This window comes from Tympanuchus pallidicinctus, unplaced genomic scaffold (assembly GCF_026119805.1).
Source record: "Tympanuchus pallidicinctus isolate F22 unplaced genomic scaffold, pur_lepc_1.0 scaffold29, whole genome shotgun sequence".
Lineage (NCBI taxonomy): Eukaryota > Metazoa > Chordata > Aves > Galliformes > Phasianidae > Tympanuchus > Tympanuchus pallidicinctus.
In genome coordinates this window covers 5,107,712-5,133,774 of record NW_026294746.1, presented here as the reverse complement: position 1 = coordinate 5,133,774, position 26,063 = coordinate 5,107,712, and the positions used below count along the sequence as shown (strand labels likewise).

Here is a 26,063-nt window from a genome sequence, read left to right as displayed (position 1 = left end):
CGTAATGCGTGTCCCATTTTCAGCTTCCAAAACAGGACTGATGCTCTCACGCCTGTTTATTTTTCCTTCCTCTGAAATGGAAGCAATATTCCTTCTCAAAGTGAGAGAATCATTGTCTAGAGATGATAACTGCGCCTTGGAGAAGCAGAAGGAGGATGGGTCAGCACAGCCACTGGAAGCACTTACTGGAAATGCTGACCCAACCAATCCATAACACACATAAAAGTAACTAATTTTATACAAAATTAGCAACGTTAATTCCAAGGAAGGCTTTCTAAGGAGCCTTTCTAAATGAATTTTTCAGAGATTAGGATGACGCCACGCAATAAATCTGACTTTTCTGATTTGTTTCTCTGTTGCTTCAGTGCCTTGTGAGCCTGCTGTGCTCATGGCATACACCGTGGGTGGTGGTTTGAAATAAATGTGCCCTGGTTTTCTGGAAATTAATTTAAAAATTCCGATTGGTGGGTGTTGTGTTTGTGTGGTTTGGGTCATACGTCCACGGTGTTGTGGAACTGGAAGTTAAAAATGAAACTTTGTGTTACGAATGCTTTGTTTTCTGTTCTTAGGTCATTTTTACGCAGCTAGAGGTTAAACCAGTGACTCCGTAAGGTGTATGTAGGCTGAAGTTGCTTTCTTTTTTTTAGTGCAGTCAGCCTTTCTACACGATTTTCTTTGTCGTTAAAAAGGAAAGAAAATGGGGAAATGTTTTCAGATAAGTGATGTGAGCTCTGCAACTTAAAAACTACCTATCAGAGCAGCAGGAATCCAATCTCAAGGTGAAACGGGTGCTTTAAGTTGGTACTTTTATTAGTAGTTATTGCAGCTTTTTGATTACCACAGCTTCATTTCTCATCTTATACTTTCTGATGAACTGATTCCTCTGGTGACTTGTAGCTTAAAGTACAGGGCACAGCCTGTTTTGGAGCTGAGCTTTAAGTACATCATTCTGTGAGGTTGGTCACTTTGCATGAAGGCTCAGTGAGAGGTTTGGATACAGCCAGTTCTATGGAAGTTGAATAATAATATACATAAAATCATAGAATGGCCTGGGTTGAAAAGGACCACAATGATCACCTATTTCCAGCCCCCTGCTGTGTGCAGGGTCACCAACCACTGCATGTAGTGGATGAGTAGTGATGTTGAGTGTTTGCTTCTGTAAAACACCACTTTAATTCTGCCTGGTAGTATTTGTGTAGCTAGAATTATGAGTTAAATGCCTTCCTAGTTCATTCAGTGTTGAAAATGACGAACGTAATTGAAGATGACTCTCACTGAGTGCACCGTAATGCCTGGGCACTTCTTAAAGCAGGCTTTCTAAGTTGATTTCCAGAGCCATGATAGGTGGTGGGTCTGATAGAAGATTGCTGAGCTGTTAATCACAGAACCTTTAGAGGTGGGGGGGCCCTTGCGGATCACATGAGGCAAGGGATGAGCAGGCAGCAGGTGTTACAGATGTGTTCTCACATCCTTCAGCTGTAGTTCAGTGCTCTGAAATGAATAAAATGTTCTTGCTTTTGAGGTCTTTATGTGAATAAAGCCTTTAACATCCTAGCCAAATATAGAAAAAACAAATATTTCTTCCCAAGAATCAGGTATTATTCGCACTAGGAAATACCATCCAGAATACTTGATTTACAAATTGCCATGAAGCAGACATCACCCAAGTGAGCACAGAATGAAAGAGCTCTGCATTTTCCTGTTCCTACATCATCCCAGTGCAGAAGTGTACACGACTCCAGCTTTGCTTTTCCTTAAATCTGCACCTCCACGTGTGCAGGCAGTTCCAGCAGGTGACAGCAGCCTGCCGACAGCCTTTCAGAAACCATTTGTCCAGAGCAGAAGCAGAAATCACATTTGTCAGGAGGGAAAACGAGTTAAGCTGTCAAGGCTGTGGGGCGAACATGGCATGTGGGAGATGTGTTGGAAACAACTGCAGGAGAGCTTGGAGAGAAAGTGATGTTGTTGCCGTGGTTGGATTTGACATCCCAGGAGTGGCTGGAAATAGTAACTGATTTTAAATGAAATGCGTTGTATAGAAACTAACAGTAAAATCGTTTAGTGATTGTTATGTGGAAAACAATAAATAGTTGGGAAGAAAGAACAGCACTTAAATGAAATGCTTTGTGGGTAAGTACCAGTCAGCCTCCGAGAAGTTCAACTACTGACAACAGGATGGTGTCTAATGTCACTTGCTGTGTTATTTCCTCCATGTATTTAAAAAAATAAAAGGCAAGTTACTATACTAAACTCTTAGATGTGACGTTATTCTGAGCTACAATAACTGACCAATAGCTTGGAGCAGATCTTGTGTAAAGCAGTGTGCTGTGTTGTGAACAGCCCTTTAGGAAGAGCAGCTTCAGCTCTGTGTACTTTCAGTTCAATGTAAACTGGCAGGTAGGCCTCACAATTGTCTGTTTCTCTTTGTAGGGCTCATGTAATCAGAGGAGTTCTTCTGTTGTGTGTGTCTGCTCAGAACGCAACTGGAATTCAGAATGAATCAGGTGAGTTTCCATGGAGGACTTTATCAAAATACTTGGTTAATAGAACAGCTCAGTGTTAACATGGAAAGTCAAAAAAGAAATGAAAGACTTCAATTTTTCACCTTTTAGACCACTGCATCATTTCAAACATGCAGTGAGCAGCTTCTGCCATAGAAATTGGTTGATTGGGACGATTCACACTGCTCTGGAACCAGAGTATTTCCCTTGAATCAAGTGAAAAGGTTGGAAAAGGGCATTTATTTTGGGGTGCATCCTCTACTACATGGATGCCAGAATGTCCTGGATGCCCTGGAGAGTGTTTTAATCAGTGTCAAGTGTGCCTGGTTTCATTTATTTTTTTATCTGTCTGTGCAAGCAGAAAAAATAGAGATAGTGTATTTGCTGTGGACAGAGGAAATATTACCTTAAATTATGCTCATAAGTGCTTCTCTGTTTGGATTGTCTTACCGAGTCCCCTTGGCATGGGAGTGTGACCATGGGGTGTTACCATAAAGGAATGCCAGTCTTCAATTTGCTCAAAAGATGACTGTGAACAGAAGCTTCTTGTTAGCCAGGAACAACCACAGTACACAGTGATGCAAAATGCTTTGTGTGCTTTTTTCAGTGCTGTTCCTAATGAATTACTTTTTTTGCTTTTAAACCCTTAATTGATCATTATTGGCACAATTAGCACTCTGCTGAAGTATATTCTACCACTGAAGTTATAGGAGTGCAAATACAATTACTTAAGTGAGGAATTATATGGTAGGATGTCTCCAATTGCTCTGATTTTAAGTGGGGGGGGAGGGGGGAAAAACATATTAAGAAAACAAAAAGCAGAATAGGAACTCTGTCAGTATTGTCATGGATTTAGAGAGTACATTTATTATGTATTATATATACATGTATTATATGTGCACAAATACGGGTTATATATCATGCAAAGAACGTTTCTGTGTGCACCCTGTGGAAGTTGAGTGGTCTTGTGTGGGGTAGTGAGGATAACTATTGCTTCATCATTTCCTTCTTTTGAGACTTGATTTTTTTTTCCCCTGTAAGGTTTATTTCCAAGGTGCTGTGGCATGAAGCCAACAGCTTATTGTTGTGCTCAGGCAATAGTCCTTCTGCTTCATTACTCGCTCCCAAAGATTTCGGTGTTAATCTGTGCTATCTCTAGCTGTTTCCTTCCCGTTTGGTTTCCTCATTCCACCGACGCTGCTCCCTTTCTAGGACTGAACAAAATTTCTGCCCTGTATAAAACGAAATCTTCGTCCTTCGTACCTGGATTGATAACACCATGGGTGCCGTGCTGTGACGTTTATTGCCTTACAATTCAATACAGAGATCACCCTGCCTCTGGGGAGAGTTACAACAGCTTCGAGTCCTTGGCATCTCTGCCTTTTGCCTTTAGTTTCCAAAGTGTACAGAGCTCATAAGGCTTTTTACTGTTCAATTACCATTCATACTGAGTGTGTACTTAGCATCAAACCCGTGGTGTTTTTTCTTGCAGTGCCCTTGTAATTTCATTCACTGTTGACAAGTTGTAGTGCCAGGTCTGTATGAGGCATGTCTTTGATGCCTGTTGCCAAACATCTTTCAGGTGTTCTGCTCTCACTTCTTTTGTTCTGCTTATCTTTGCTTTTGGTGTGACTTCAGTGACCCTGAAACTAACCAGCTATTGTTAATTTTGCTTATATGAAAGGACTGCTCCTTTTGTTGAAATGAAAAAATCCTTTTCATGAACTGTTCTGGTCTCCTTCCAGTAAGGTTACAAAGGATTTTTAAAAAAAAAAACAAACAATAATACACCTCTTATTTGAGTTAATATTTTTGCCTTTCAAGGAAGATTGCATCTCAGGATAGATGACATGCATTCTCTATCTCTTTTTAAAACAGATTTTTCCTTTTATGTGTAAAGTGCATCAGAATGCTCTGAATAATTTATTAAAAACAAACAAACAAAACCCACCAAGCAAGCGTGGGGTTTTGATCAGTAGCTTTTACTGCATCCCAGCCTGAATTAAGATAAAGCAGGGAGAAAGTCGCATGGAACGCTGAGTGGGAAGTTACTGCAAAATTAATGTAGGCATAAGATAAATTACACCTGCACTTGTACTAAAGTGCCTTCTGAGTTTTTAAATGGATTAATTCAAATATTCTAATACATCTTCAGTCTTCAAGCACGTGCAGTAAAACTGGGGTGAGTTCAATAGGGTTTTTGATAGGAGACTCCTGCTTGTGCCTGCCCTGTGCTAGCTTTTGGTTTCTGTTTCCCTTTCTCAACTCCCTTCTGTCTCCTTTGCCTTGCCCCTGTCACTTCATTGGCAAGGGACACTCAAGGACAAGGGGCAATGGTTTTAAACTGACAGAGGGGAGGTTTAGGTTGGATGTGAGGAGGAAGTTTTTCCCCCAGAGGGTGGTGAGGCACTGTTACAGGCTGCCCAAGGAGGCTGTGGATGCCCCATCCCTGCAGGCATTCAAGGCCAGGCTGGATGTGGCTCTGGGCAGCCTGGGCTGCTGGTTGGTGACCTGCACACAGCAGGGGTTGGAACTGGATGAGCACTGTGCTCCTTTGCAACCCAGGCCATGCTGTGATTCTATGAATGGCATCCTCTCTTCATTCCTCTTATTCCTGTTTCCATCAAACTGTTTGCCAATCTTCACATAATTCAGCACTGTTTCTTTTTTCTTTCACTTTTTGTTCCAACTGATCACCTGTAAGCATCTTGTTGCAGGTACTGTTCCTATTGAAAGTGACATAAAAATTACAGAGGTGTACTGAAAGGCACTATCCAATGCCTGGACTCTGATTTGGATGCAAACGGGAAAGGAAAGCTTCAGTTAAGGCACCTCTAAGCCCTCCAACCATCTTTGCATTGTTCTTAGGTCACTTCACCCTTTCTGGTTTGAGTGCTGACAGTGTAATGTGTTTGGTGAACTTCAGAGGTACTCATTTAATGGGGAAACAAGCTTCTAGTGCACACCTACTCAACAATTCAATTGCAACAGAATTGCTGGCGTGAGTGAAAAACACCATAGTAGGTCTTCAGTTTAATGCAGTGCTGGCTGTAGAATGTGTGCTTGGATGTAATCATACCAAGAGGTGAACTTCTCTTCATAGGAAAGAAAACCAACTTGAATCTGATTGTTAAATGTTGGTGGAAAAGCAATTGAAATCAGACTGTTTCTTCCTTTGGTAGGTGGGTCTTCCTTTGGGTTTTGATCTGGAAGGTGTTTTAAAGAAGCTGCGTTTAAATTGCAAATAAAATTAAAATGCACTGATTTGACTGAACTAAATTGTTTATTTTACATTAATAACTATATATTGTACAGTATGTTTGAGATGTGAAATGTCTTGTTACATCCTGGGCCTAATTTTATGGTATGTGCAAAATCCGTGGATATAACTGGTGTGGAATGGGTCAGAGTGCTGTGTCCAGCTGCTGAGCTTTTATTTCTGTAGGAAGATGTTAAATAAAGTTCTGATTCTATGCTTTTCCTTGCAAATAGATTTCTGAAATGGGATGTTGATGGCTGAAAAGAGGTATGACTATTAGGAAATGTCTGATACGTGGTAGGATGTGATCCAGTGCTGTGCACTTTGATCTTACTTGTCTGTTTTACAAAGTTTTGGTTGATCAGATTGTGTTGTAGGCTTGTTTGACTGCTCCTTTAGCTGTGGTTGCTTAAAAAAAGGTTTTGTCAGCTTAAAGCTTCAAATGCATTGTTCCCATAGCTGTCTTGTTCCGTGTCTGCTGTCCTCTCATCTATGCCCCATCCCTGCAGGCATTCAAGGCCAGGCTGGATGTGGCTCTGGGCAGCCTGGTCTGCTGGTTGGTGACCTTTGCAACCCAGGCCATTCTATGATTCCATGTGTAATTTGTTACAAACTGCTGTGAAGGGAACTGAGCATGGTGCTCCCTTAATGAAGTGGGGGGGTGGATACTGGGAGGGTGTCTGGGCCTCTTTGAGATGCAGAGAGGAGCAGACAGAAAAGAAACTCGCTCAGATGTGGACTCTCCTATCAGTTCAAGGCTAACAGATGTCCGACTCGAACTTCTTTCATCTGTGTTTTTCCTTGCTGGCTATTGGAAGAGCAAAATAAAAGGAAATAAAGCAGTTGTGCTGTGAATAGACTTTCAGCTATTATAACTGAAGAGCAAGGATTTTTTTCCCCAGTCCCCTCACTCTAGCGGATGGGAAGGGATTTCTGGCATTCTGTTCCTTCCACAGTTTCCAATTTCGGGGTCTTTCTCCCCTACAAATAGCTCTCTAGGATGTCTCTGTGCAGCTGTTAGGGCTTACCAAGGCAGCAATAGAGTAACATTGCTAGACTCCAGTTTTATCATTTTTCTCGCTGTTGCAGAAAGCTGACAGAAGACATTCTTGTAACTTAACTCAGCAAGTCGTAAATATAGAAGAGAATAGTTGCCATACTGAGCACTCTTGAAGTGTGGATATGAAGTAGAAGAGGCTGGAGAAGCTTTATTTTCTTTGAAAGATTAAAAACTCAGCTGTGGTAGCCTATAGAGATACATTAAAAATGTATTTCCATAATGCCTCCTAAGTGCTCAGTGGAAAATGCTTGGTGTTATAGATGAACAGTCAGCTCAGTGCATGAAGACTGCTATTATATCTCTGCTTTATGGCTGCAAGTAAAAGCAAGAGTCATGTCTGGTAAGTTGGAGTTTACTTGGACAGCTGTGGCAGTGCCTGATTTTTGTTGTTGTTGTTGTTATTTAACACCACCTGAAGTTTCTTCAGAACTTAAATATAACATCCTTCATGTTAGAGGAGCTATTGCCTTCTTCACCAGTATTTGTGACTGCCCAGAGTGGTCACAGTTCAGTGTCAGGGGCAGATATTGTTTTAGGGCTGTAGCATGAAGTTCAGCATACGCATACACATCGTTTGTGCCAAGCACCATTCTTTCATAGTGTGGATGCATTTCTGGGAGGCTGTATGTGCTTGTGGCTTTTGCAATGCTGGTTGTTCCATCAGGAGTAGGTGTCTTGTTAACTAAAGAGCTGGTTGTCTTGTGAGAGCTGTAACGCTTGCTATTTTACATTATGTGAGTAATAGTATGAATATAATTACAAGCGGCCTATTGACTCTTGTAGATCCCTTAAAATGGACATGATGAAGCTAATCACTTAACATCCATAAATCACTTATTAGCTTTCTATTGCATCTCCAGCTATTTGAACACCTTAAAACAGTTCGTATTAATTACAGGCTAAGGGTTCTGAACGGTTGGTTTAATTAAGAACAGAACACAGAAATAACTTTTATGACACTATTTACAACCTATCATTCTCTTCAAAGCAGAGCAGTAAGCTTGGCATGCAGGCACTTTGAGGTTGATCTCTGGAGTGAAATGGCTTGCTTGTAGGCTGTAAACAGAGCAGCAGGAGGAGAACAACAACCCAATAGTAGCTCTGGGAAGTGCATTACAAGGCAAGCTTCAGTGTTAGCCATGCTACCAGAGGGGTATGTATGTGTTACTGGACTCAGGGTGTGCAGGGGAGCTCTTCTCTGTCCCCTGGCATCCTGGGCAGCACAGGGTATGTCTGTGCTTGTGGCAGAGAAGATGGTGTATCCCAAATTCCCATTCTGGTATGTACATTGGAGTAGTTTGTTTACTGCTGTATCCTAGCTTCTACAGGTGAAAAAATCACTTTTCATTTGTGTGAACTACATACATTTTAAAGAACTTTAAATATTGTTTTCTTTGTGAATTTCTGTTGGGTCTTTCTCCCAAGAGATACACACTCAAAGAAGGCAACACCAGAAGCTATTTTAGATTGCTGTGTTTTTTTGAGATGGATTTTAACAAGAATACCTGAAAGCCATCACTTGAAAAGAGGAAACAAAGAATTGCTGATGTGTATGCAGTTGCTCTCAGTGTGGTGGGGAGCTGAAGTTCCAGCTTTGCCCTGTATTTCCAAAGCCATCCCTTGTGTGTTTCTGGGCAAGTTATTCCTGTTAGTGAAGCTTTGCATCCTTTTCTCCTTTATGCATCAAGGCATACATGGGTGTTCTGGTTGGAACTTTTATGTGCAAGTTTAGGTAATGATTGACAAAGGTAAAATGGAAGGCTGCATGAGCAGCTCTGCTCCCTCCCATGAGTGCTCTGGATTTGGAGCTGCTCTTTCTTCTGTAACTTCAGCATGTCCTCACACAAAACTGGGGCAGCAGTTCTCTCGCTGTGAGCACAACAGCACAAACCTGGGCTGCTCATGGGGAAATTGCAGTGTAAATTGCAGTGTAAATTGCAGTGTATCTCAATTTTCACTTTAAATAATTGGAGGATTTAAGAAAAAAAAACAAAAAAACATAGAAAATAACAAAAACAAGCTTTGAGCTGTACCTTAACTGCAAATAAATGTTTTTAGATGTCAACTACTTCTAATTTCCTACCTCTCCATTAATAGACATGCTTTTAATAGCTAAACATGTTTTTCTTGCTGTTGGTCACAGATAGCCAGATAGGTCACAGTGCTTTTCCGGGGCAGAGAGTTACCTCAAGTCAAACATAAAAATGAAAAGGATTGTTATTAACACAGCAATGTTTTTCAAGTCATCCTTTTCCTTAACGCTGTTACTTTCAATAAAGATGAGCTGAGTGCCACAGATGGGAGGTGGATCCAGTCCAGCCCACGTGATTCTATTCACCTTTACTGAAGGCTTTTTGCTGAGGCTTATAATGAAGAAATTGCTTTGCTGCCTCAAAGTGTCCTGAAATGTTTTGTGACACTTTTTCTCATCATTCTGGGTCCAAAGAGGATGGAGCAGACAGAGATTGCATTTGAGACACAGCATGCAGCTGGAATACGCAAACAAGCCACAGAACAAGTTTTTTTTAGTTTAGAAAAGATTAGATCTGTGTGTGTGTGTGTGTATATATATATTTGTAGCTCTCATTATTCTTTAAAAAGAAAACCTAACTACCTCCCTTACAAGTTTTTCAGTTGAGTAAGACTTTCCAGACAGGTTACAAAGGAGCTGCTATGTTTATGCACTTCATGTTTTTTGTTTTAATCTGAGAACAGTCTGGCATCAGGAACAGAATTAAAAATAGATACAAATACTTTGTGTAGTCAAAATAATTCCGATGCTTCACTATAAGGAACTGGAATTTTCCTTGTGATAACAGCTAGATGATAAAATGGAGGCAGTGCTTCTGCCAACAACTATGTGATGACAAACTTCTTTGAGCACAATCATAAGGCAGGTAGATTTATCTGACGTATTTGGTCTGAAATTTGGAGGAATGTTATTTGGAAATGGCTCGAGTGGATGTTGTCTCAACATAGTGTGGCATGTGACAGTTCTGTTGCTTACTTAATTACTTGTTTAGTGTAGTTTCTCATGGCATAACTAATCAGATGAAATAGAGCAATTGAAAGTTGATTTGTGTTTCTGTCCGTGGATGAGTTTTAGATCACCATATTAATGAGCATTTTAACACTAAGCATGAATGCACATGAAAACCATTTCCTGAAAGATCAACTTATGTAAATATTACATTATGGATAGATGATTTCCAGGGTATAAAGCCACAGCGATTCCTCTTCTTTCATCCTTTAGGAATAGTGGAACAGTGCTGCCAGGTGAGCTGTATTTGGATAAGATAAATCAAATGCCTTAAGCTCTGTATTTCCCAAGTAACCAATGGGGGAATTTTGAGTTTGGTTGTAAGGGAAACCAAAGAAAATAAATGAGATGGCAAATGCCTATGAGAAATAGGGAAATCACTTCAGATAGATTTACTCACTGTTCGAAGTCACATCCATTATCTTCAGCAGTCGGATACTTTTCTTATGAGTAAAAGTAGGGGTTAAAAACTCTCAGCAACAGCTTGCGTAGGTTGATCAGCACTTATGCTGTTCTTTCTTTCTTTGCTAATGGTTGTGGCCCTTCTGGTTTTTGACTTGCAGAACACAACTGAGCCTCCTGCTGCAGTGGAGACCTTAGCTGATGTACCTGAGCACGTGCTTCGGGGGCTTCCTGAGGATGTCAGGCTCTTCCCATCTGCTGTTGACAAGACAAGGCTTGGTGAGTGCCACAACTGTAAAAAGAGAATGAAGGCTTTTAAAATGTCTCACATAAATTGCTTGCTGCAGATGCTGTGAACATTTGGTGCCTTTGTATGCTGGGCAATGAATGGGGAAGAAATAATGTCTGGTGCATTGATCTGAAACCATTTATATTGGAAGGAGTGATCGCCTACTAACAGATCAAGATTATGTTCCTAAAAGATCAAAATCAGGGTCAAAGGGGGACCAGAATGCAAAGAGGTTAGGTCATGGAGATGCTGGTATGTTCCTTTACTGGCTGCTTATAGCACTTTTACTTCTTTCAGTTTTGTATTTTTGCTGCTATCTTACCGTTGTTTCACTTCAGAATGCTATCTCACTATCCAATCAATACAAAAAGTCTCTTACATGATTCAGTGCAGACTTGAAAGCTGCTATATGGAACTATATCACTGGCTGCTATATTGTTTGTGTAATAATGCAAAATGCTGATTTTTTTTCTTTAAGCAGAGTTTAACCTGGGAGAACCTTAGAAATCAGAGTTGCAGATTGGACATTTGATGTTAAAACTTGGTAGATTATCCTTAATATCCTTAATATCCTGGTTTACTGTTGGTAACAGGTTATAAACTCCTTGGAGCAAGGTTAATATTTTCTAGTATGAATCTGATCTGGCATGGTCTGAATGAGTGTTGTGTTGGAACTGAGTGACGTAGGAGGGGAAGTGTTAGAAGACTTGTATTCCTTATGGTATTTTGACTTGAGCTTGAAATGCAGGAGAAATTGAGGGCGCTTCGTGTCGTCACAGCTACAGTAGCTCTGGAGCAAAGGATGAAAGCAGATAAATGCTTAAGCTTTATGTGACTGGGGGAAGTTCTGGGGACTTCTGTGGCTGTTTGAATTACTAATAGTGAACTTGAGTTTCCTGGTTGTGATCTTAACAGTGCAGAGCACACCACAGCCTGAGACAGACACATGCAGTGATCGTAAGAGATACGAAATGCGAATAGAAGATCTTTCTTCAGCTGAGTTGGATTTGTTATAATTACTGACATGTATCCTTTCAGGTGTTTGGGCAACAAAGTCAATTTTAAAAGGGAAGAAATTCGGGCCCTTTGTTGGTGACAAGAAGAAAAGATCTCAAGTTAAGAGCAATGTATACATGTGGGAGGTAAGAAAAACTTGTTAATAAAAAAGGTGTCTGTCACTGGGTCAGTATTTTGTATTTACCTTTCTAGAGATTTTAGACATAAAATAGTTGCTACTTGCATATCTGTGGTTACCATTGCAAATCTATTTACAAATACTTGGGTTGAGAAATGATTCTGAATTACAAAGCTTTAAACTATTGAAACTGAGATTGCTGTATGAATTTTCTCCCATACTGTCTGTGGATCCCTCATTTCTTTAAGAGTCTGCTACAAAGAAAGCTTTGCTTTGTTGGCTTGAACAGGCAGTAATGTCCATTCTTCAGCTGTGTACTGCTAACTAATTGAAATGAGGGAAACTGCAAGGATGTGGAAAGTCTTAAGGAAATCTCAGTGTTCCTCCTCATCCAGCTCTTTGAAAAATAGCTTTGTTTTCGAGATTGGTTTTGCTTTTGCAGCTTTCATAAAAGTTCTCAGCTGTTTCAGTATTTCTTGTGCTGCTTGTATTTGGGTTTGCCTTAAAGCAAATACTGTCTGGACAGCTGAATAGTTTTTTCAAGCTCCTCTGACAGTCATAAGACCTCAGATATTATGTAGATTTCAGAGTGTAGGTGTAGGTCTTATCTTAATCTGGAGTTAAACTCTATCTACAGTGTCTTTAAATAAGGCATTCCTAAGCACTCCCAGAGATGACATCACTATTTCTGAAGGTTTACACACAGCAGGTGGCTTTAGCAGAATGCATGGTCAAGGAGGAGGGATGGAGGAACTCTGGCAGGGCAATTTCTGTTCAGAACATGCTGATGTACAGATCTTTAGGTTAAAGAGATTGATAGCAGCCGTCCTTCTGGCCTCTGGACTGCAGAAAGAGAACTACATAAAACACTGGATAACTATGCAGAGCTTAGTGATAAGCCATCTCAGAGGAACTGAGCTAGAATAATTTCCCATAAATGCAAATTCACATCCAGGAAAGCAATAAAGTAAAGTGGAATGTTTGCTGTATCAAACTAGTGTTTTGTTTTACCAATTCTACTGCATGAGGTATCTCAACTTTTGATCTGCTACACGAGCACATAGTGAGATTGGATCAGTCCAGTAAATTATTGACCTTATGGTTGTTTTTCTTGATTTTCAATGTTCTCACTGGATGTACCTTAATGTCTTTGGAAAAATTGTGCTGAGAAACGATAGCAGCAAACAAACTGACACAGTTTCATAGTTTGCAATGCAGGCAACAACAGGATCTCCTAGATTTCAAAGCAGTTGTGTGTTGCTTTAACACTGATTTGGGAATTAAAAAAAAAAAAAAAAAAAGGCAGCTAAAATGAGACTGCAACAGTTGTTCCCATATGTTGATATCTGAAACCACCCCAGCATCCTAACTGTTAGAAAATATGGTTGTAAAAGGATGGTGTGTGAGAGCAGTGCAGTGTGTGGACTTTCAACCAGGAGAAAAGCTTTTCCACAGGAATTTAATTAATTTTAGTGAAGTTAATCTGAAGAAAATCTTAATTTTTTTTTAATGATTTCAATCTCCCACATGATTTAGAACAGGTGAGCTTTGTGTCGATGTCTGTGGTTGCTGTATCTCAGGAGAGCAGTTGAAGGCATTCTCATTTTCTGTCAGAGAAAAGCCACTGGTAGGGAAACAATGGCAAGTGACTGAAAACTGAGGGAAATGCCACCTTGTGAAGGGCTCAGAACGATGGTCCATTTGTAATTTACCATGGGTTTTAGGAGTCATTGGAAGTTGCAGTGTTATACAGAGGAGCTGAAGCCGTTTCCTCTCTCACGGCGCACAAGATTTTGCAGCAAAGAAGATGAGGTGACTTGACCAGAAAGCAATCCTGTGTTATGCTTTGTCACGCGTGCCATATCTACTACTTCTCCCAAAGCATTGCTTGGCTGTTTCCTTCCTTTTTAACCACCTCCTTCTGTGAAGCTGTTTGCTTTCTCATGTTGCAAGGGCTGGGTGTGCTGATGAGTTCTTTCAAAAGTCAGCTGATGAAATCCATGCCGGAGTGGTTTAAGTAAGGAAGGAGTTTTCTCTTTGCTTGGAAAGAGATGAGTTCTTCCTAGTGGAAGCTGATGTCTGCAGGCTTAACCACAAGCAAAAAAAGCAAATAGTACAGCATTATCAAATAATTCATATCTTTACTTTTTTGTTGTTTCTGAAAATCTGAGAGCTGCCCAGTACTTCTAACCATACACAGTATCTCAATATGCCAGTGTTCTGAGACAAAATGTTTTTAAATAATGGAAAAATGATGGCTTTCATTGCTGAACATTCTTCAATTTGGAAAAAAGTAAGTGTACAGCATCCATTGACAGTTTTTCCTATAAGACTAACTTGGACTATAAGAAGAAACATGGGAAATATTTAACGTTTCTTGAAAGATAAGCAGAGCTGACTGTTAGCAGAAAATAACTGAAGACCTACCAGTATCTTTGCTTTAATGCAAGCTGTCTTGAACATGAGTAAACATTAAAAACATTGAACCAAGAATGGAAACAAAAGATTTACACAGCACCTTGGGACCTTCAGAAGTTCATAGATCTGATCACAAGACTTCTGAAACATTAAGATTTTCTTCAGTCCTCCTGAGCAAGATTAAATATACAGTGTATCCTCCCTTACCTTTCCAAATAAATCAAATGCTTCTAAGTTCTTTGTCATTTCTTTTTCCTGATTCCTCAGATGGCAAAAATAAAACTCAACTGTATTTATATAATATAAGCCTTACAATAGATATAAACTCCAGAGAATCACACCACAGAATCACAATGGCCCAGGTTGGAAGGGACCTCGAGGATCATGAATCTCCAAGCCCCTGTCACATGCAGGGCCATATTTAATACCAGCCCAGGCTGCCCAGGGCCCCATCCAACCTGGCCTTGAACACCTCCAGGGATGGACAGGGCATCACAGCCTCTCTGGGCAGCTGTTCCAGCACCATCAGGCATGGCAAATTGAAAGCAAAGCATAGAATGTGTTAACTAGTTTGGCTTTTGAGCCCAAAGCCTTCAGACAGAGGAGGGTTTGCTGACCAAAAGTTGTTCAGTTTGTTTCAGTTATACCAATTTGTCTGAAAATAATGCAAGCAGCAGCAAAACTATCCAGTAAAAAATGCTCTGCTCGTGTTTTTTTTGCCTTATTTCTGTCCTTTGTTGATGATTGCTGCTTTGTGTAGCTTTACAGTATATTTTCTTTTGGTGCACGTACACTTGAACAGAAACAGACAGCAGTTTGCTTGGGATAAATGCTGATTTTTCTCTTGTAGGTGTATTACCCAAACCTGGGGTGGATGTGTGTTGATGCAACGGATCCAAAGAAAGGGAACTGGCTGCGGTATATAAACTGGGCACGTTCAGGAAAGGAGCAAAACCTCTTTCCTCTGGAGATCAACAGGACCATATACTACAAAAGTTTAAAGGTATCAATGTCTGGAAAGAATCAATTACTGCTTTGCTTAATACGTTATATTTCATTTCCCTCTACTCAAAGCTTGATAAAATTGATTCTAGATGGGTGAAAATCTAGCAGGCTACATAAAACATGTTTTTTCTATTCCTGTAGATACTGAGATGCTTTGTATTTCTAGTCTTTGCATCGTATAACCATCTTCTAACAGATTTTCTTAATTCTATACCTGGGGAAGGGTACACTGCATGACTGGTGCACTGCATCTGCTGAGTGATAAAATATTTGTTTTAGATAGATAAAGAGTCATAGAGTATGATAATGATAGAATGTTGTAGCTCTAAATTATTATTCAAATCTCTTACCAAGAATCTGCTAACAGTATGTGTAGGTCAGCTTTGTTCCTTCTTAGAATGCTTTTGTGTATTTACAGCCTTGCTGTTAAGCTATAGATGTTTCTTAAGTTTCCTTGTGAGACCGATGACATTTAACTGTTCTACATTTAAGAGTTGATTCTGTACAGTTCTGAAGTTTATAGGGTAATATAAAAGTATGTAGAGCTGTTGCATTTTAGGTAAAGCTCGATTGGGAAAAGCCTCTAAATATTTTCTGAGCTTTACTGATAGCTTTGACATAGCATTTGAGTACAGGTTCCATATTATCAGCCAGACTGGCTTGTCTGTACTGCTCTTTCACTGGGGGTGTGCTCTCAGGGCTCATCTGCAGCCAGCTTACTTTGCTCTAGACGTTTTATCATGGATTGCCTGATCTTTGCCCACAGTCACACTAACTCATTTATCTAAGTGAGCTTTTGGAGTCACTCTGACACTTTTTACATTACTCTCTTGTTGAATCTTTCCAGCAAAGCTGTGATAAAGACACGTTCATATTTCAGATCTGTTTTCTCAAAGACAATACTGCACTTTGGAAAATAATTGTACTGCTAAACGAAGGCTGAGCAGTGCTGACAGGATAACGAATATCTGGCTCAATATCTGAAATACCTTTTGTTGCTTTGACTGTCTTCTTCAGCTTGCAACCTGAGGAATTTTATCCCAGTATATCTTGCCAGCAAGATCATGCTGCCAAGCAGCTTGTTCTGAAGACTGCTGGAGCATCCAATAAGGCTCCTTTTTATTTTTTTGTTTCAAATCCATCAGGGATTGCTTGCAGTGTGGTGGAACGTCTAGCTTCTCTGGGATGCAGTGGGCTTCTTCAAAGAGCAGTCCTGAGTTCAGCAGTGTTTATCTGCTCCTTCAGCAGCCACTCTGTGCTCTGCCTTTCTGTGCACTCTGTGGGGTCGGTTTAGCTGCAGGTTGGTGTTAGCAGTACCAATCCTGGAATCATGGCCTAGCACCTGGGAGCTGATGTATGCTGGTTGGAGGGAGCCTGACACCAGAAACAGTGTTACCTCTGAGCTGCCTATGTGTGAAGGCTTGTTGCTATAGCTGTCACCAGTGCAGAAGCATCTGTGAGTAGCTTTTGGTTTGGGCACTGCTACAGAACCACTGAGTTGTTTCTGCCTTGCGTGTGTAGCTCCAGAAACACAGCTTGGACATACCTGAGCGAGCCCTGCGAGGCTGAGATCACTCATATTAACACTCCCAGCTTCGTATTGCTCAGAAGTGACCGAGCTGTTCCTAGGAGTGTTGCAGCCATGGTGCATGGGCTGGTAGCTCCCTGCTGTCCCTCGGTAGCCACTGGCACACAGGTAACAGGGCAGCTCAGTGTGAGGTCATGGTTGGACTTGATGACCTTGGAAGTCTTTTCCAACCTAAATAATTCTGTGTTTCTAAGTGGTATGTCTGGAAAATTCTGACCACGTGAATTTGTTGTGGTTTTTGAAGTGGGATTTTGTCATGAAATTGGACAGTTTTCACCACCTTTAAACACTCAGCATTGTCAGTGGATCATGCTGGATCACATCAAGATTTAGCAAGTTTTTGACTGCATGAATGGGCTATTCTTTAATAGTAATTAATGCTAATAATTGTAATGATAATCACCCCAATATTCTGTCTGCCTTAGCTGCTCCAAGAATATAAAATGCCAAAGGGTGGCATTGTCTAGCACTTCCCAAAGTTACTTTTTGAAGTGACAAATTTAGAGTAAGCAAATTTCTTAACAGTAGAGTGAAGAAATTGAAAGCTGAGCTGCGAGAAACTGACAGCAGAGGTAGGGGGATGATGTAGAAGAGATTTTAAATTTGTGGTCTGTTGGGCAAGTTGCAGCATGAAGGCATTTATTGTCTGTTGTATCAGCTCTCACTATCCTATAACTTGTTAATTTCCCCTGCAGTTTCTAACTCAAAAAGAATGGTGCTGTTTTCTGCTGCTTTTTTACAAAGTGTTGTTTATACATCTCCCATTTATTTAAAGACTTGGTTTCTGTCTCGTTTTCTGTGTGGGAGATGAATTTGTCCTTACAGTGTCTATATCAATCTTAGATTCACATCACACTTTATTGACCAGCAAGACAGAAGAAAACACGTATTTAATAACAGCTCACATGTTCAGGTTTTGATAAAGTGTTCCTAAATGGCCCCTTCCTGATCTTCTTTGTAATTCATAAATTCAAGAGAATTCCATTTAGTGATAAATAAACAGCACAGTTTTTATTTACTCCCAACAGAAAATTAGTGGCTTGTATGTCATTTCATTCTGCCTTACCTGGCAGCATTTTAAATGCTGTAAATTTTTTCTCCAGGTGTTTGTTTGGGGGGTTCTGATTTGTAAGTTTAATTTGTAAGCTTTAATTTCCCTGTTCTCTGCCATACATGAAAAGTAAGGTAAAATTTAATGCTGGGGACTCGTAATGAAGTCTCAGATAACATTTTGAACTAAGCACAAGCGACTATTTTTGTCTTCTATCTTCTCTTCCTCTTTACTGAAGAACTGAGGATATTTGTAGGTTGTTTTGCATGTTTTCCCCAGCATACATGTATGAGAGTTGTCATATTTCACTGAAACAGCTTAAACTGGTTAGAGGGTTTCAGAAGTTCTTCCTGTCTCTGCTAATTAAATGCGCTAGATGAACGGTGTTATTCTGCACACGGTAAATTGCAGTGAAAACTCAGTTTCAAAAAGTCTCCTAAATAAGTTAAGCTATGATCGTGTCCTTGATTAAGGTGAAATTAATTTGTTTATGGAAAGATGTTTCGTCAGACAGGTTTACAATAACTCAGGGAACACAGCGTAAAATAGTAACAGACAGAGTGAAAAGAGACCCAAACACCAATACCACAAAGTGTCTGCTGTGGTTACAGCTGGGGAGGTAAGGCCACATCCAAATGCAAGAGAGCAGAGTAGCAGTAAAATACAAAGTCAGTAGTGAAAAGTGCATGTTCTAGTAAGATCAGATAGGTAAATGCCTATCTCAGCCTTCTATCACCGCTGCCCCAACCTGATGCTACAACATGATCTAGAGGTGACAGTCTGGAGGAAGCTGCTTGTCAGGGGTGTTGCTGGAGGCTGCAGAAGTGGCATTTGGTCACTGCGGTCCTTTTCTCCCTCCTGTTGCTGCTGATGGAGCTCTTTTGATGGTCTAATTTTGACGTGGCTGCTGTATCTCATTTTAGAAGTACAAGGTTAGAGGGCTTAATTTAGATTCTAGCATCGTTGCTCTAAAGCTAAATTCATCAAGTTGAATGTCAGTTCCAGCCACGGAACTAACAAATTATGTGTTTGTTATCATGTGTTTGCATTGCCCAGTTTTACCAGCTCTTTTCTCTGAGTTTGTATATGGCTGAAAAGTCATTTGCATCAGATAACTCTTCTTTATGCCGGTTGCAAGATGGAACCGTGCAAATACCAACAGCAGCGTGGCCAGCAGATTGAGGGGGGTGACTGTACCCCTCTTCTATGTGCTGGTGAGACCTCACCTGGAGCACAAATGTGGAGTCCTCAGTACAGCAGAGATGGAGAGGAGGGCCACAGCAATGCTCCCTGATGGAACGTGAGGACAGGCTGAGAGCTGGGGCTGTGCAGCACGGAGGAGAGAAGGCTGCAGGAGAGCTGAGAGCGGCCCGTGTGTCTAAAGGGGCTGTAAGCAAAAGGGGACAGACTCTTCAGCAGGGTGTGTGGAGATGGGACGGGGAAACGGATTCCTGCTAAAAGAGGGGAGATTCAGGTTGGATATGAGGAAGAAGGGAGGTGAGGCACTGCAGAGTGTCCAGAGAGGAGGTGCAGGCACCCAAGGTCAGGGGATGGGGCTGTGAGCACTGGTGGAGCTGTGGGTGTCCCTGCTCAGTGCAGGGTTGGACCTGATGGCCTTTAGGGTCCCTTCCAGCTCCAACCATTCTGTGGTTCTATGAAACACATTTACCACCATCGCATCAGCCCTGCAGAGCTGTTAAGGAAGCCAAACAGCAGGCTTTGCTTATATTACAACCTAAATGCTTAACTTAATAAGTTACGATATAACTTCAACACTGGCATCTCTTGTTGCAGTGTCAGGACATAAAGATAGCTATCAGATATTCTATGATTCTTATCAGATATTCTATGATTCTATTGCCTCTGTCAAGTGCTGTGAGGCCTTCTGGAAAAAAAAAAAGTGCTTCTGAAGGAACAGATTCTGCTATTGTTCCTTATACAAAAGTCCCCTTTGGCTTCAGACTTGCAATAATAGTCTCAGGCCACCCTTGGCTGTAGCGCGGTGCCCGGGCTGAAGTCCTTGCGGCAGCTGCTGGGCCGCCGGGCCCGCTTCTACGGGGGCGGGGTTGGGGGCTCTGCGCCGCGCGCCCTCCGGCCGCCAGGGGGTGCGGTCGACGTCTCCCTCGGCGCGCGGGGGCCCGCCGCCAACAAGCCGCCCGCTGATTGGTTCCGCTCCTCTCTCTTCTCTCCCCGCAGCCAATCGCGCCCGGCGAGGAGCTGTTGGTGTGGTACAATGGGGAGGACGACCCGGAGATAGCCGCCGCTATTGAGGAAGAGCGAGCCAGCGCCCGGAGCCGGCGGCACTCCCCGAAAGCCAAGAAAGGTAAGGCCCGCCCGCCGCACCGCCGGCCTCCGACCGGGCCCGGGGGCGGCTCCGAGCTTCCGCCGGGTGGGCGGCGGCCTCCGTGACCTTCGTCACCGAGCGGGGAACTCACCGTCCGGCCGAGCGCCGGCAGGCCCCGCCGCGGCCCTCGGCGGCTTCGGGCACCGGCGGGCGGAGCTGGGCGCGGATATCCGCCCTCACCGCGCTGCGATGCGTCGTGCGGCTCCGCGCGTGGCCTTATGTAACCGCGTCTGATCCTGCGTGCGATCCCCGGATCCAGCGCGGGGAGCTCTGAAGGTGACGGACGGAGCGAAGGAGGATCGGAGGTGGCGTTTAAAGCGGCGGCGTCGTGATCCCGGCACTGATATTCGGGAAGGCGGCTGTGCGGTGCTGCTTATAAGCGTTGCTGTTACAGCCTCTGAGCCTCGAGTGCTGGCTTGGATTTTTCTGTCTGCCGTGGGACGGTTTAGTAAACATGTAGCACATGCATAAGGGCGCCTGGGTGAATCGTTGTGCTTTTTTTTGTAACTGGGCATGGTGTTCGCAGGTGGGATTTGCGTGCCTGTGATTTACCTGAAAGGCCAGAAAAACAACTCGAAAGAATTTGATTAAATCATAAATTAGAAAAGCCAGACAGAGTCATTTCTAAGGTAATTTTTCACGGCGTGGAAGATTGATTTGCATTCCTGAAACTGCAGATTAAAAAAAAAAAAAAAAAGAGCAAGTCATTAAATAACTGTGGCAGTTTTGGGTGGGTCGTCCTGTGCTGTTCTGTAGCTCTGAGGCTTTAACTGCTAAGGATCTTAAAAATGTCAAACCACCCTCATTTGGAACAATAAATCTCTGCCTCCCTTCTATGAACTCTTCCTAAATACGTTAATAAAAAAATGCTGAACATAGTTGAGAATAGAATAAGAGTTATAAGGCCCCAGTAACTTATCTGGGGGATTACACTCCTGTATCGTTAAGCAGGAAGGCCAGCTCCTCAGTGTGGTTGTTTTGGGTTATTAAAGCTTCATTATCAATGCTCTGTCAGTAAATTTACAGTGATTTGTGCTTTTCTAATGCGTGCGTGTTTTGAAATCCTATAGTTCTATTATTAGGAGGTTCTGTTGGTTTATTTTTACCCCTTCTACATTTACTCTCAGTTATTTTAGTGTTTGTAGTAGATCTGATATTTGCAATTCACACCTGATTGCTTCTAAGTAACATAATATTTGTGCTGCATTGACAGCACTCACTGCAGTTAAGATTCTAAAATGGTTCCCATTGCTGACACTCCTCTTGCTGGTTCAGAGGCTGAGATTTTATGGGAGGATAAAGGAAATAAGCAGTGAATTCAGCAGCTCTAAGCAGGTTTTTTTGTTTGGTTATTTTATTTTTTTATTTTTTCTTTTACGTAATTCTGACTATACAATAAAAATGGGAGGGGGGGAATGTTGCAACCTCTCGCACAGGAAAAAATTGGAAGGCAGTACAAAGTAAGAATGCAAGTGAGCTTCCAGTGTAAGAAACTTCTTAGAAAGAAGCTCAGTGGGGTTGCAAAATTGGGATTCGTTGCCTGCTGACATAGATCAATTAATTCCTTCTTTATAAACTTCATCGTGTTCTGTTATAGATTGAAAGCGTAAAACAACAAAGGAGAAAACAGAGCTATGTAAGAACTGCCAAGTTTGGACAGCTCTGAATTGCTGTGTCCTGCAGAAATACATTTTCCAGAATAGAAGCAGACACTTTAATACTGCATAAATGCCCAGACAAGGCTGTGTTTGAGAAGGGCGTTGTAAGAGCTGTATGTCTTGAAAACTGACTTGATAACTGATCTGTGTTCAGTAAAACAAATATCCTTTTGAGTTTTCAGTTCAGCTTAGGCCTTGTCCTTGAGCAGCGAGATGCTCACACTTGGTCTTACGGCTGCAGTTTGCTTCAGGAAATCAGAAAAAGTGATCACAGCAGTCACAGATTTGTCCAGTTAACTGGACAACTTAACAACAGTTAACTGGACGCTTAGACTGCTGTGAAGCTCATTCCATCCTGCAGTGGGATTCCTTTTGGTTTCTGGACAAAGCCTCCCATGCTATCGGTGCAGAGCCTTACCTTCAGAGCTGGGCCTTCCTAAACCGGTGAAGAGCCAGCAGCTGACCCAGCGTGCCACCGGCACAGACAGCAGATGGAAATAGCACGTCCTGCTTGCCCTTGGTCCGACCTTGGTGCAGGTGATTACTGACACTGGGTTCATAATCTCCTTTAGAGCATATTTAGGATGGCACCCGGCGTGCTCCCCATACACAGCATCTTGGCTGTGCCTCAGTCGTGCATCTCAGAGCCCACCTGCTCTGCAGCTGCACCACTTCTTCACCAGTTCTGTTCCTGTGCTCTGCCTGCACGGCGCTGTGCATCTTCTGGTGTCAGGAGTTACTGGAGTTGGTTGAAGGTTGACGTAGTGGCAGTAAATCTCTTGTGTTTTTCTTTTAAGGTGCTTAGGAGTTCAGATTCAGTGATGCTTCTAACTTTTCTACATTGAAACATTGTATGTAAAATCTTGTTAGGGTGATTTGGAAAGGAAACCAATGGGATAAAACAAAACAAAACAAAATGGAAACAACTCCTGGAGCATCTCAGACTTTTACTACAGCAAAGCCCTGCTGTCTCTGACGTGATCACTCAGTGGTTGAGAGCAGCAGCTGCCAGAGCATAAGAAGATTGTCAAGGTCAACAGCTAGTAGGAAAATGATGCAGTGCATTTTTTTCTGCTTTTTCTGAAATTTTGCTCACTTGTTAAAGTTTCCAGCCATTATTGTCCCAAGCTGAAGCTGACGTTTTCTGACCTGTCTATTGAGCTTGTAGGAAAGCTTGTTCAAATTAAACGCATTTGTAGAAGACTTTTTCATTAATGCACTTTCTAAGGAAAAAAAAAAGCCAGTCTAGTTTTCACTTGACAAACTCATAAATCTATTAGAGGAGTAGCTTGGGCTTATTTTCCTTGCCAAGGCCTGTTTCTTTTAAATGTGACAGTGTAGTATAAGTAGTAACACGAAAAGTTAGTGCTGCTTTCGACAGGCTCCCAGAGCACTGTTTTCTGTTCTCAGACTATTGCAGCTGGCTTTTCTCTCATTTGTGTGCTTCCCTTGCAAGGACCCATTTACTCAATGTTATTTGGAGACCCTGGCTTCATTCTGAATCTTCCTTCTAAGAGTAACTTTATGCAAGCCAAGTAAAGGTATTATGGAGAGAAGATGGTCATGTGTAAAAATGCACACTGGTTTTGTCAGGCTGTGATCTGAGGTGCTGAGCAAAGTAAGCACACAGCACTGAAATAATCCAGACTGCTCCTGTCGTGGGCTGCGTGGCAGATGAGAAGTCTGGTCTCAAGGGAAGAAAGATACTGATGCTGAATGGGGTACAGTTGTGCACTGCCACATGCTTGTGAATAGTACTTGAGACAAAAATGTTTGTTCTGAACAAAGGAGATGAGAGCAGTGCTTCACTTCTGTGCTTATTTCTATCCCTGTGCCAGCAGCTCCACGCTGAGCTGTTCGGCTCTATTTGTTTTAGCTGTGTTCCTCTTTGCACTTTATCTAGGCAACGAACCCCAGCGGCATCATTTGTAGCATTGTGTGGAATGAACGCTGTGTGTGCCTCTCACATCTTCTCTCTGTAAAGTCAGGCTGTCCATAGAGAGGAAGAAAGTTGGTAACTTTTGTAGCTAAAAACATCCTGCGTGAGCAGGCTTGGCTTGGAGTCTGTTCTGGAACCGAGTGACCTCACAGGGAGCCCAGCTGTGAGCTCTAAAATACAGCCTTCACTGCAGTAAGACAAAACTCCTGTATCAGGACCCCAAAGAGCCTGGTGAATACTCACTGCAGTGCAGTTTTAAAGTCTCGTATGGTTGCTCATAAATCCATTAAAACTTTGCTGCATAACTGCCTCTGCTGTTATAGTAGTGGGTTTTTTTCCCCATAGTTCTTATCAGACTTCATGGGATGTTCAGCGAACAATTCTGTCCCGGAGATAGCATGAGATTAAGGTGGATGAATTATAAATCAATTACAGTCAGTTACAAATGACCATTATGCCATGATTTTTATGTGAGGTTGAACTCTGAGTGCAACGTCAGGCATCAGCTTCTGAGACCGTAAATCAGTGCTGTCATAAAAGTGACAGTGGATTTACTTTCATGTAAGCGTGGCTGTTGCTGAAACTGCATCGAATTGCTGCTGTGTAAAGTGAGGTGTAAAGGTGGGACAAGCAGGTGAGGTTCTGTGCACGCTCAAAGTTCTTACAGTCTTTGCTCTTAAGACTTCCATAGGCATTTTCACTTAGCTCCATGCATCCACAGATATGCTTCCTGTTCACAAAATGTAGATTGCCATCTGGATGTCATCACAACTGGAAATCGTGGCCCGATGATGCTGTGTCTTTTTTTTTTTAAAGTTGCTTATTAGCTGGACTTGTTACGTGGAATGAAATAGTTAAGATAGTTGAGTGGAATGCAGGCCATATTAAGGTCTGGGAAGTTCATGGAATCATTATAGAATGGCCTGGCTTGAAAAGCTCCACAATGCTCATCCAGTTCCAAACCCCTGCTGTGTGCAGGTCACCAACCAGCAGCCCAGGCTGCCCAGAGCCACATCCAGCCTGGCCTTGAATGCCTGCAGGGATGGGGCATCCACAGCCTCCTTGGGCAGCCTGTGCCAGTGCCTCATCACCTTCTGAGTGAAAAATTCCTCCTAATATCCAACCTAAACCTCCCCTGTCTCAGTTTAAGACCATTGCCCCTTGTCCCATCACCATCCACCCTCATGAACAGCCGTTCCTCTTCCTGTTTATAAGCTCCCTTCAAGTACTGGAAGGCCTCAATGAGGTCTAAGTTGTGCATTTGTAGCAAGGATAGCCCTCAAGGAAATGACACTGTTATCTATTTAGCCCTCCTTCCAACAGATTCAATGGAAAGCTTTGCAATTCAGGGCTTCGAAGTTTCTTAGCCAGTGACTGGGAAGAGATGAGTGAGAAAGGGTCATAAGGAAGTTCTGCAGCAAACCTCTAGAATGAAGTTCAGTTTGAATTGAGAAAAATCAGAACCATTTACAAGATTAATGATGCAACTTCAGTTAAAAAGCTGCATTTGGTGTGTTAAGGGACCTGCATCTCTGATGGCAGCTTCTATGGTGAATATCTGATGTCTTTGAGGCCTTCTAACCGGCAGAGATGTTTTTATACCTCGTAAGGAGAGCTTTTTGAATAGAGCCTTGGTTACTTTCCATTCCCTTCTTTCCATCTGCAGCAATGCCCTCAACCCCTGTGATAGCTGCAGCTCTCAGCCCTTCCGAGCAGCAGGGTGAGATGGTTACGATTCATTCCAGCTTTGCTCCAACCAAAGCTGCATCAACGTCTTGCTGCCAGTAGCACCACAGACACCCAGCTCCAACACAGGACTGATGTGCTGCTAAGAAAGCAAAACCTCGTGTGATAAGAAGTGATGGAAGATCCTGGAGGCGGTCAGGAATGCTGTGTAAGGACTGTGCTGATTTTATCAGATCCTCATTAAAGCAAGCAGTGCAGTCCTGCACTACTGCATCCTGCAGGCATGTTGCTTTCTGTGTGTTTTGTCCTTAAGACAAGAACATGCTTTGTGATTGTGACAAATCAATGGCCAGCAAAGGCCAGCGTGCATATATTTCGTAATAAAAACTGTGTGTGATTCCGAGATTCAAATCAAAATCTACGCAGCTCTGTATTTTCCTCTTTGTTTCTTCCTTGTTTGACTTCCATATTGCTACTTAGCATATTTGCTAGTGCTGTCTTCAGTTAAATAACCTGCAGTGGGAAGGAAAACAGGGCACCAGGCAGCTTCCCAGTATGAATCAGTTTTTTTCTATTGATCAGGGTTAACTTTGAAACAGAGGGGGATGGGAACAGACACTGTTTTCCACAGTCAAACAAGTGGTTTTCTTTTTCACCTCTTAAACAACTTACATGAAGCTTTAGGATT

General features: G+C 42.2%; 1 protein-coding gene across 5 annotated transcripts in view; it reads left to right on the top strand.

Annotated features, from left to right (window-relative positions):
• Positions 1–26,063, top strand: part of PRDM2 (PR/SET domain 2) — a 62,631-nt gene that overhangs the window by 4,251 nt on the left and 32,317 nt on the right. For 4 of the 5 annotated variants that reach the window (XM_052691585.1, XM_052691586.1, XM_052691590.1 and 1 more), the window contains exons 2-6: positions 2,431–2,504; positions 10,424–10,541; positions 11,590–11,693; positions 14,955–15,107; positions 19,945–20,071. In XM_052691585.1, coding sequence (XP_052547545.1) covers positions 2,496–2,504; positions 10,424–10,541; positions 11,590–11,693; positions 14,955–15,107; positions 19,945–20,071 — 511 coding nt within the window. In that variant the 5' untranslated portion in view covers positions 2,431–2,495. Of the gene's footprint in view, positions 1–2,430; positions 2,505–10,423; positions 10,542–11,589; positions 11,694–14,954; positions 15,108–19,944; positions 20,072–20,378; positions 20,398–26,063 lie in introns of those variants that run through there. The other variant, XM_052691589.1, reaches the window with a different exon arrangement.